Source organism: Artemia franciscana, chromosome 3 (genome assembly GCF_032884065.1).
Source record: "Artemia franciscana chromosome 3, ASM3288406v1, whole genome shotgun sequence".
In the NCBI taxonomy this organism is placed as follows: domain Eukaryota; kingdom Metazoa; phylum Arthropoda; class Branchiopoda; order Anostraca; family Artemiidae; genus Artemia; species Artemia franciscana.
Genome location: NC_088865.1, coordinates 17,265,002 through 17,277,613, shown reverse-complemented (window position 1 = coordinate 17,277,613; position 12,612 = coordinate 17,265,002). Strand labels below are relative to the sequence as shown.

Genomic DNA, 12,612 nt, shown 5'->3' with positions numbered 1-12,612 from the left:
TTCTTGAAAACTTCATTGTTGGGTACTGAGACTGTTGTGTTTGAGACACTGTTTTGTTTCCAGTGGTTTACTACATGGCAAGAGAAAAACTGTTCTTGGTGTCGAGTTTTGAAAGATGGCTTGAGCAGTTTCATTGAATGTTCCCTCCTGTCAGTGCCAATATTTTGGGAAATTGACAGATGAATTGTTTTTTTTTTGTGAAGTAATCTTATTTGTTACAAGCACATCAGCTGTTTTTCTTTGGTAAACCAGCGTAGATAATTTCAGCTCCTTCAAACGTTCATCATAAAGCTTGTCTTGCATCTGAGATACTGCCTTTGTGGCTCTCTTTTGCACCCCTTCTAGAAGCTCTACATCACACCGATATCTTGGTGATGCTATGCACATTCTAAAATCTAGCACTGATCTGACAAGGGCCAACCTCACAAAAACACAGGGAGACCTACTGGATATAGCTTTCTTTAAGAGTGCTAGGACAGAGTTTGCATGAGACATAGTCTTCTTGCAGTTTGAATGGAATTCACACTGGTTGTCAACAACGATTCCAAGATCCCTTTATTCATCCACACTTTGGAGCTCTTGAATGTTATTTACAGCTGGATTGACCATAGTATACTTGAAACCTGGGTTGGACTTAAATTGAAAAACACTACATTTGTCAATATTGAAGCTCATGCGCCATGTTATTGCCTAGTTTTGAATATGGTCAAGATCTGCTTATAGTGACTCTTGATTGACTGCACCAAACGACTTTAAGTTGTCAGCATAGAGAGTTAGATGATTTGTAGTTAACTGAAAAATATCAATTATATTGAATAGGGTAGGTCTTAAGACACTACCCTGCAGGACACCACTGGTGACTCCACATTTCTCAGAGAGGATTGGTTCTCCTTCATTAGTAAAAAAAAAAAAAAAACCCACTCTCTTTGTTCTATCTGTAAGAAAAACTGAGGTCCAGCCCACAAGGTCTGCATTAATTCCACATGAGAAGAGTTTTATGTTCAGGTGTGGATGTGGAACTTTGTCAAATGCTTTTGCAATGTCAAGCAGCAAGACATCCACAGGTAAGCCCTGATTAATCAGGTCTGTTATGACATCATAAGTCTCTAGCAAACATGTTTCTAGAGACTTTCCCGGTTGAAAACCATATTGGCTGGATGATAGAATCCCATTATGTTTGAGATGTTTCATGACAGAGTATTTTCCACTCTTTCCTGGATTTTAGCAACAGCAGAATGTATGCTTGTGGAATGGTAGTTTTCTGTGCTGGCTTTATTTGGTATACAGGGAGACTGAATAATTGAGAGAGTGTCTTGGTAATGTCTTCAACAACTTCTTTTAGAATACGTGAATGTGATCTATCTGGCCCAACTGATTTGTTGACATCTAGCAATTTAAGTCGAAATTATAATATTTGAAGTCGAAATTATAATACTGGAACTATGAGTCTCAATGGGCTGCATCAGATGGTGGATTTGTGCAGGGTCAACATTGGTTAGGTCTGTATCGGATGTGCTACTAAAAAAATAAAGAATAAATGGAGTCAAACTCTAAGTCAGAACAAAGCAAATTCAAAATAAACATAACTCTCTATTTCAGATTTGCAAGAAAATTATTTTTGTTAACTTTTTTCTTCCCCTACTATAATAAATCAACTCCCAGCCCCACCAAAACATGAAAAAAGAATGAAAATATATAAGAATATAAAAATAAATCTCATAGGATATTCCACACCAGACATTCCACCTCCATTTTGGAAAATAGATAGAACATGCCAGAATCCCTTCTTTTCTTCAATCTTTTTATTTGTCTTACTTTCCCTTTGAATGATAAATTCTACATATGACAAGAATTTTCTTGGGGTAATTGTCTGGGGAAGGGGGCATTTGCCTGACATCTGAATCCATAAATATCTCATTGCGACATTTTAAAAAGGGATGAAAATGCTATACATTCTGTAGTACATGGCATAATTTGGGATATGGAAGATGTTTCTATTAATAAGATTTTCATGTTTGCTTCCATCGCTATTCACATTTTGTTACAATACAGGATAGCAGCTCTTAACACTTGACACTTAATAACGAAATTCTTATTTATAATGTACTGCAAGTTTATATTGATCATACTATTATCTTTTTTTCTGTTCCAATCCAAGATTTTAAATTCTCTCGTGTAATAAAATTTCACTAAAATTTATGCATATTCTTCTTGAGTGCACATTTTGAATCTCAGCAGAATATGTAATGTGTTCACTATCACTACTAGAGTTGTCTCTTTTTGTTGTGTTTGGAAAGGAAACATAAGTTTGAAAATATTTTTGAAATTTATGTTACAAACATTACATAATATCCAACTTTTCAAATTTTATGCACAATAAATATTAAAGAATTTCCATGAAATTATATTATCAAACATATCTTTAAAACAATGACTGAAATGGAAAGAAAGATGAAGATTTCATGAATAGAAACTTGCTACATAGTGTAAAGCAACTATTCTATTTGTAGTGCTTTCTTTTAGTTTTCTATATAGCGCGTGACTATATTTGGGACCCTTAGGGGGGTGGCTTTTGTCCGAGCAATAAATATTGCGCTTGAAAGGAGTATTGATTGGAAAATTAATATTGCTACACTTTTTGTTTTGTTTATTTTTGTGTTTCTTTCAGGAAAACTGCTCTCCTGAAGGGCTATCCTATGTTCTATAGTAACTTTTATCCAATTTATCTGCCAAGATAATCTTTAAATTTTATCTTTAAACTTTAAACCAATTTATCTTTAAACCAAGATTAGAATATTGGAAGCTACAGTGATGACAATGGTCAAATATGGCTCTGAAGCATTTGCGCTCCAAAAAGCAAGATGAAAATTTACTAGATGTTTTCCAGAGAAATTGCCTATAAATTGTTCAGGGTACCTGGCTGACTGACCGTATTTCAAACAGTAGGTTGTACGAAAAAGGTGGTTCAATCCCGCTTTCTAGGGCTATAATGAAAGAAAGATTGAGATGGTTAGGCCATGTTCTGCGGATGACGGATGACAGATTGCCAAAGATTGTCCTTTTTGGCCAACCGTCTGATGCTGATGCTATTGGTTGTTTAAGAATAGGAATGCCCCTTAAAAAAGAAATGCAACAAATTGAGCAATAAAAAGTAATAGGGAACCTTTGGCCTATTATTTGGGGCTATATCTGGCACTATTAAGGAGGGAAATGCATTGTCATGGTAGCATAATTGCCATTCGATTATTACATAATTGTCATCTAATTATTTAGTTGAACCAATTTTTATGTCATTTTAGAACTTCCTAATAGCACCCATGGAAATCCCAAAGGTGCATCTTCGGTGGAATCTTTCAGAAGTTATTTTCTGAAAAATGTCTTTTGGTTGAGTTCAATATTTTCATTTTCAAAAGCAGCATTTTCTTTAATGAGGGTAAAGTGCCTTATATTTTCCTTCTTCAGAGAACCAATCTAGTTACCCTTAAGGAAAAGAGAGCACAAATTTCCCTGCGTCTCGTGAACAATGCCCTTCATAACCCTCGGACAACTACTCTTTTCCTTAATCAATATTCACCCCTTTGACCCCGCCTCCCGCGCTCTATTTCAACAAAAATCCCCCTCCTTGTTCCAATAAAAGTATCCATTGAATGATATAGAAAATTTTCACCCCTTACATAGTTGACATATTCAATCAGTAAATATTCTCATCCGCCCCTCACTCCCTTTTTACCTTTTAATTTTAACGTTTCATTTTGCAAATTTCTAGCTTTCTGTCTTTTGGTCGCATAACTAAATTGTTTCCTTTTAATTATTGTATTCCCTTTTTAATTTTACGAGTTCTTTTTTACATTTTGCTGATTCGGTATTGACCTTTTAATTTTTGAGCTTTAATTGTCTTTGACATTTTTATGTATTTGATGTTGATCATTTTATAATTTTTTCGTCATTGTTTTTTTCTTTTTTTGTTTATTGACGTTTTTGTTTAAAGTACGAATTCTGCCCATTTGGGCTTGTGGTAGCCGTTTTCGAGCAATAAATTTTATCTTATATCTTGGAAAACAGTAGAGTTAGGAGAACAAGACAGATAGTTGCTCCTGTATGGTCAATACATCATAAAAATCAACTAAAGACAGAAAACAAAAATAGTGTAGCAAAACTGAATAAAGATATACCTTGACCTAGTTGAGGCATGGGGTAAAAGAGACTTTCTTTACTAAGTAAACAAACAAAAATCTTTACAAGAAATCAATTCCAAACTAAAAGTATTTCGGACAAGAACTGTTGCTGTTGCAGCTGAAGTTTTGTCAGTATTGCTAACAAATAAAAGCAAGCTGAACATAATGGATAGAAGTCAATCTCGTATTATTTAATTAGCTGGTTTGATAAAAAGATAGCTAATTAAGCAGTTCTGTCGCATACAACTTTGATCATCCAGTCTCGACGAGTTCAAATACTTAAACCCCATGGCTGTGTTTGGAAAAGCCTGTGACATTTGTTTTTGTTTTTTTTTTCTTTTTTTTGCATAAACCTGAATTATACTAAAACTGTTTTGAGAATGTGGAAAATACTCAGTTCACAATAAAATTCTATTCCTCTGCAAACCATGATTATTGTGATTCTTGATCCTGGTTCATCATTCCATCAACACTAGATATTTAAAAAGATGTTCTTATGCCAAAATTCGGACCTTCTTATCACGGAACTCCTTTCCAAAAAGTTAACCAGTCAGCATATTTTTTACCAACACCAGCAACCGATAATATTTAATTTATATATTGTGAACTACTGCAAACTGATACGAAACATAAAATATATCCCACCTATAAGGAATTACATAACAAAAACTAGTTTTTTTTAACTGAAAGTAAGGAGCGACATTAAAACTTAAAACGAACAGAAATTACTCCGTATATGAAATGGGTTGTCCCCTCCGCAATCCCTCGCTCTTTACGCTAAAGCTTTTAATTGTTTTAAAAAGCAGAATTGTGGCAAAGAGTCAAACTTTAGCGTAAAGAGCGAGGGATTGCGGAGGGGACAACCCATTTCATATGCGGAGTAATTTCTCTTCGTTTTAAGTTTTAATGTCGCTCCTTACTTTCAGTTAAAAAAACTAGTTTTTTTTTATGTAATTTCTGAACGTTTTTGAATTAATGCATGTTTGATTTTGGCTCTCCTCACATAAATTATTAAAATGAAATTTGCATATTAATTCCTTTTTTGGCTAAATGGCTTTCTCTTAGTTTTGATCAGACGATTTTGAGAAATAAGGGACGGGGAAGGAGGCCTAGTTGCCATGCAATTTTTTTCGGTTACATACAAAGGCAACTATAAATTTTAATTTTTAACGAATTTTTTTATTAGTAAAAAATATACGTAACTTAATAATTAACTTACGTAACAAACTTTTATATTCTTTAATTTTTATTATGTATATGAGGGGGTTTGTACCCTCGTTAATACCTCGTTCTTTACACTAAATCGTAAGTTTCGTCCCAATTCTTTAAGAATGACCCCTGAATCAGAAAGGCCGTAGAATAAATAGTTGAAATTACTAAAAATACTATAGCATAAAGAGCGAGGTATTTATCTCCTCCTAAATACCTCACTCTTTATGCTAAAGTATTTTTAGAACCCCTCATATGCGTAATAATCTCTGTTCGTTTTAAGTTTCAATGCTACTCTTTACTTTCAATTGAAAAACTTTTCCATTTTTATTTTTTCATTGTTTTTTTTTATAGTAATTTTAGAAAATTCTGCGCCCTTTTCATTGAATATCTGTTCCCTCATGACATATTTCTCCAAGGGAAGATCCTCCCACATAGCCCCGTCCCCTAAACCCCACCCCCAAAACCAAAAAAAAATCCCCTGAAAACGACTGCACACTTGCCAAAAACCATTATTATATGTAAACACAGGTCGAAGTTTGTAACTTGCAGCCCCTCCCCCAGGGACGTTGGGGGAGTAAGTCATTCCCAAAGACATAGTTATTATGGTTTTTGACTATGCGGAGCAAAATGGCTATCTCGAAATTTTGATCTGTTGACTTTGGAGAAAAAATGAGCGTGGGAGGGGGCCTAGGTGCCCTCCCATTTTCTTGGTCACTTAAAAAGGGCACTAGAACTTTTCATTTCCGTTAGAATGAGCCCTCTTGCGACATTCTAGGACCACTTGGTCGATACGATGACCCCTGGGAAAAAACAAAACAAAAAACAAACAAACAAATAAACACGCACCCGTGATTTGTCTTCTGGCAAAAATACGAAATTCCACATTTTTGTAGATAGGAGCTTGAAAATTTTGTTATAGGGTTCTCTGATACGCCGAATGCGAAGGTGTGATTTTCGTTAAGATTCTGTGACTTTTAGGGGCATTTTCCCTATTTTCTAAAATAAGACAAATTTTTTCAGGCTCGTAACTTTTGATGACAAAGACTAAATTTGATGAAACTTATATATTTAAAATCAGCATGAAAATCTGATTCTTTTGATATATATTTTAGCTTCAAAATTATGTTTTTTAGAGTTTTGTTTACTATTGAGCCGGGTCGCTCCTTACTACAGTTCGTTACCACGAACTGTTTGAAAGTGACCATTTTGACATTGAAATAGTCACCTACAGACACAAAGTAAAATAATTGACACGTTAAATATATTTGCAGACTACAAGGCAATCATGACAGACATTCTGTGCCTTGCTTCAAGCAGAATCATGCAAAAGTTTTCAGTCTGTATGCTCAAAGTGCTCCCTACCCTTTCTCAACCATTTTTTTAGAAGGGCAGGCATGATGCACCTATTTTGAATCAAAATCCACCAAGGACGTTTAATATGTGTTATTGGTAGCACAAAACGTGGCTTTGAAATATTCAGCTGTTGACACAGAGTAAGAAATAGAAAAAAATAAAAGGCAAAAGCATATATCACTGAAAAGGTAGGTATACTGCACTTTGTTTGAGGTGGCATCGCATGGGGGATTTTCATGAAAGCAAAAAGTGGGCTTGTGGCCTGTCCAATGCCCTCCGCTATCTATCCAAGTGCAAGATTTATAGCAGTACACCTTCTTTGAACAAGAATCTCTTCAATGATTTTAGACCTGTATAATTTAAATGCAGATTATTTGTCCCAGAGTGGGCCAATAGTCCCTCAAACATCCTCTGTCATTCTCACCACCAAAATTTCTTAGTTGAAATGTAGAAATTTTGCACATTTTAAAAATAAAAAATATCCAATTCAAGTTATATGATTTGAAGCATAAAGCATAAGCTGACCTATATCCCTTTCACTACTCTTACCCCCTCCCTGCCAACATTTTAGCAAAAAAATAGGTATGTTGCATCTATTTTTGAATTTTTGCATGAAGTTGATTTTCTTATCCCCAATCTTGGAGAAGCAAAGTACGGCCCCTTGAACACTACCAACTCCTAAGCAGTAAAGTAGACAGGTTTTTTTACAAGGCTCTTTGAATGTGAGACTAGTGCCTAATGTTGATGGTATACAAGGATGATGATTTCCAGGGGCTCCTTCTCTGACTTTTGCACAAAAGTCCTCAGACCTGCTTAAAACTTATGCAGCAAATAATTGTAGCTAGCGGGACACAGCACAGGGTTTTTCAGAAACATCTGCAGTTCTGAGTCCCACCTACTCTTTGTGCAAAAGTATCTGTGCTCACTTGAAATTTGGAAATACCTACAGCTGAAAAGTATGGGTGCCCATAGGCTGAATTTCAGGGGGGGAGGGAGGGCTTATCTGGTCTAATTGGTACTTCCAATGCTGTATTATAGACGTCTCAAAACAAAAATATGAAACATATGATAGCATCATTCAGCCGGCAAACTTCCTCCTGCTCCCCGCCCCTTATGGGCACCCATGCTGAAAAACCATTAATCTAGAAATTTCATGCTGCCAACTCCAGTGCTAGGAGCCTTCAGAGTTTGATTCTCAGGCAATTTTGTCCTCTTTTGTCCTATCCTAATACTAGGATATGTTTACCTTCAAGAGCAAGGGGTTACATTCTTGTTCTAGATTTCGTTCGTTTCCAATGCATGTGTATTAGAGGGAAATTCCTCCTTCTGCAAGTGATAATTGTAAATGGTTATGCCATGGAATTATGTAGTTCTGCTGCGTGGTGATGTGGCAATCAGGTGGTGATGGAATAAATTTAAATTGTTATGATTGTCAAATATATTGGAAGCAAGTAATTGATTTATATTTTCAGGCAAAGTAACATAGTCTTTAATTGTACGTTTTGTATTTTTAGAAATAGCAACATAAATTGAGTTAGGATATATATTTTGGGAGCACAGTGTTAGAGTATTAGGTTGCATTCACGGTGCATTCTGTAGTGGTAATATGGATGATCCGTCACAGAACTGAGAATAAAGTTGTATTAAGAAAAAACACATCATATTTTATGACTGTCTGAAAGGAATCTTTTTCCTTTTCCTAAACGCAGGTGCTGGTGAAAAGCTGTTCAATAATTTGCATGAAATGGCAATGGGGGAAAAACTATTACATAATAATCTACTTATTGCCAAGCTAAAAAATTCAAAACATTACAATTTAATGAAACTCAAAATCAAGCTTTGAACTTTTTGAGTCTGCCTGACAAAATAATCTTGACATGGATTTTTAGCATACTTTGCTACATTAAAATTTCCTTACTTCTTGGGTTATCCTTACTTATTTCCAGTATAGTCTAAGCCCTACAGGCATTGTGGGCAACCAATATGCAGACGAAATTGCCAAAAAGTCTTTGAAAATTGACCATCTGATTGGGAGACCCATCACTGAAAGAGAATTTTACTGAAGGATAAAAATCATTACATACAGCAGGGAAGTAAGGTATGTTACTGAAGATATATGAGAAAAATTAAGGCAATGTGTGTCTGAACTGTATTTTTTGTTGTTTCTAAACTGAAATCTAAGAGAGAGGGGGAGAAACACCATTCATGTTTGTTTTCTCTACTAGGGAAGGAGATGTTGGCTTTGGGTAAATTGGGAGATGAGATAAAGCAACGCAAAAGGTTAGGTTTGAACTGGAGTGAGTTGGAAAATAACACCCTGGAGAGGAAAGAAGAAAAAACCATCAATTACCTAGTCTTTGACCAAGGGTGGTGTTAACAGTAGTTGGGGTAGCTGTGTTGAGACCCCAAAGGGTGTGAAGGGTTCTTAGTAATGACCAAACTGGAAGTTTTCCAAATCATCTTTGTTATATCAAAATAAGGGTGATTGGGAAGGAAGGGGGAACAGAATAAGAAGGTAAGTGAAGCTAGGTATAGCAAGCTGAAAGAAATTATCATCAATGTTGCCATTTTACCAGGAAGGATATCCTGAATCAGAATAACTAGGGATAGGAGTAGTTGCAGATAAGAAGAAGGGAGACGTAGTGAGTGTGCTGGAGAAGAATCGATGAATTTATGAAATGAAGATGAGAAGAACTGGGGCTTGGAGAGTTGTCTGATTTTAGCAAGTAGAAAATTCGAACCCTAGAGGGCGAAAAACGAGAAAAAAAAATTGGTAGTTATGCATGTTATTCTACATATTTGAATTTGTTTACCTTTATCTAATAATTTGTTTTTTGAGGGTCCCTAGTGTTGTCCCTAGTTCTGAAACAGCTGTGGAAACCCCATGAATCTCTTTTTGTGTGTACCCATGTCTGCAGTTGTTTTAAACCAGACCATGTTATGATCTCTGTAATCTGCCAATTATTCATGGTGTTATCTTTTATAGAGGAGTGATACTTCATTGCTTGCTCAGTTTTACTATTCTGATGAAGAGTTGAATGAAGTAGCCTTGGCTCTTGATAGCTTTGATGGTAGGAAAGATCCAGAAAGATGCGCTTCACTTGTCAACAAACTTCGACAATGTCAAGACAAGGTACCCTTTTAGACATGTTCCTTTTTTATTTTTTAATATACTTCATGTTTCATAAAATCATACAAAGTGCCCATCAAATATTATGAAAGTGAGAAGTAGGGTAAATTTGTAGGCGGGGAGGGGTTGATTTCTCAAAGACTGTATCTTAACTGATAGAAAATGATACTTGGTAGAAATTTTTATCTAATCCCTCTTGATTCCCGAAAATTGTTAGATCTACGCCTTTATTCTTTGTGTATGGGGTGGGGGGGTATAATACTGCTCCTTCCATGGTGACAATTTTTTCTATCTAGCATAAAGTATTAAATGCATATGCCACCAGCTTAGAGGTGGAAAATGTGAGGCGAAGAATCATGAGCGCCGCCAGAAAACTTCTTGGGGGAGGGGTAGCAAGTACTACCAGGAGTTTGGATTTCAGAAATTTTGAATGGTTATATTTTCCTTTTCTTATTTGTATACAATGTTTCAGTGTTTTTAAACGTATGTATACAATGCATTTAAACCCCAGAGAGGTTTAAGTGAACCCAGAGCGTCCTATTATAGAGGTCGCGATGGCTTCAGCCACATGGAAGGTCAAAAGTTCTCCGAATTTCCAGACATATGAACAATAATAAAAAACAAACAGAAGTTCAGGTGAGTCCACCTGAACTCCTGTAGTACAAAACATTCGTAAGGACTTATTCGTAAGACAAGCTGTTCAAATTGTGTCCAAAATTTTAGTTCTTAAGCAGAAAAACTGAAAAAAGAGGGATGCTACCAATCAATTCACCTTTATTTATATATAATATCTAACAGCAAGGAATAGGGAGTTAATATGTCCGGCACTCCACATCATTTCTTGGTTAGGCCAGGGTATTATTTGAAAACCGATAAAAAAAAGTGTTTTTTTTCACCTGAAAGTAAAGAAGCAACAAAACTAAAAACGTACAGAAATTAGTCAGTATATTAGGGGAGCCCTCCCCCCTCCTCGGCTCCTCGCTCTTTAAACAAAAATTTTAATTTTCGTCTTGATTCTATAAGAACGACTGCTGAAACACAAGGGCCAATAAATTGAAATAAGAAGCTTCTTTAAAGCGCTAAAAACTTCAGCGTAACGAGCGAAAGGTTAAGGAGGGATCAGCCCCCCTCATATACGGAATCCCTTGTATTAGTATCAGTTATAATGTTGTTCCTTACTTTCAGTTGAAAAAAACTTGTTTTCTTATTTAATTTTTAGTTAAGGAAGGAATGTGCTTCTGTATGCAGGTAGGCCTATAGGCTCGACTAATGTGTGATTTTTAAAGGAAATTTTGCTAGTTGTGTTTAAGAGCAAGGTATAGAATTGGTATAAAATCAATAAATTTTCTGTTGTATTGTTATCATGAAACTGAGAAGAAAATTTTCTTGAAGTTTTATTTCCAGTGATTTATCAGAACGATATAGGAAATATGTTTTTCTTTAATACTAATTAGTAAAAATTAGAATCTAACGAAAGTGTCCTAACTCTAAAGTAAACTTCGGATTCATATAGAGTATTAAATAAAAAAAACTAGTTTTTTTTAACTGAAAGTAAGGAGCGACATTAAAACTTAAAACGAACAGAAATTACTCCGTATATGAAATGGGTTGTCCCCTCCGCAATCCCTCGCTCTTTACGCTAAAGCTTTTAATTGTTTTAAAAAGTAGAATTGTGGCAAAGAGTCAAACTTTAGCGTAAAGAGGGAGGGATTGCGGAGGGGACAACCCATTTCATATACGGAGTAATTTCTGTTCGTTTTAAGTTTTAATGTCGCTCCTTACTTTCAGTTAAAAAAACTAGTTTTTATATTTAATTTCTGAACGTTTTTGAATTAATGCATGTTTGATTTTGGCTCTCCGCACATAAATTATTAAATCAAATTTGTATAGTAATGCTTTTTTTGGCTAAATGGCTTTCTCTTAGTTTTGATCAGACGATTTTGAGAAATAAGGGGTGGGGAAGGAGACCTAGTTGCCCTTCAATGTTTCGGTTACTTAAAAAGACAACTAGGACTTTTAATTTTTAACGAACGTTTTTATTAGTAAAAAATATACGTAGCTTAAGAATTAACTTACAAAACAAACATAAATTACTTGAAACTACTAAAAATACTTCAGCATAAAGAGCGAGGTATTTATCTCCTCCTAAATACCTCGCTCTTTATGCTAAAGTATTTTTAGAACCCCTCATATGCGTAATAATCTCTGTTCGTTTTAAGTTTCAATGCTAGGCCTACTCCTTACTTTCAATTGAAAAAAACGTTTTCATGTTTATTTTTTCTTTTTTTTTACAGTAATGCTAGAAAATCCTGCGCCCTTTTCATTGAATTTTTTCCCCCATAACGTATTCCTCCAAGGAAAGATCCTCCCAAGTAGCCCTCTCCCCTCAACTCCACCCCCCAAACCAAAAGAATCCCACTGAAAACGTCTGTACACTTACCAATAATCATTACTGTATGTAAACACTGGTCAAAGTTTGTAACTTGCAGCCCCTCCCCCAGGGATTGTGGGGGAGTAAGTCATTCCTAAAGACATAGTTATTGTGGTTTTCGACTATGCGGAACAAAATGGCTATCTCAAAATTTTTATCCGTTGACTTTGGGAAAAAATGAGCGTGGGAGGGGGCCTAGTAGCCCTCCAATCTTTTTGGTCACTTAAAAAGGGCACTAGAACTTTTCATTTCCGTTAGAATTAGCCCTCTCGCAACATTCTAGGACAACTGGGTCGGTACGATCACCCCTG

The 12,612-nt window shown here is 35.5% G+C and overlaps 1 protein-coding gene across 3 annotated transcripts in view; it reads left to right on the top strand.

The window, feature by feature from the left end:
* LOC136024957 (lateral signaling target protein 2 homolog) overlaps positions 1-12,612 on the top strand; it is an 83,131-nt gene that overhangs the window by 41,834 nt on the left and 28,685 nt on the right. For all 3 annotated transcript variants that reach the window (XM_065700557.1, XM_065700555.1, XM_065700556.1), the window contains exon 2: positions 9,727-9,873. Coding sequence is in view for 1 of the 3 variants with exons in the window: in XM_065700555.1 (XP_065556627.1) it covers positions 9,727-9,873 (147 nt within the window). In the remaining 2 variants the exon portion in view is untranslated. The remainder of the gene's footprint in view (positions 1-9,726; positions 9,874-12,612) is intronic.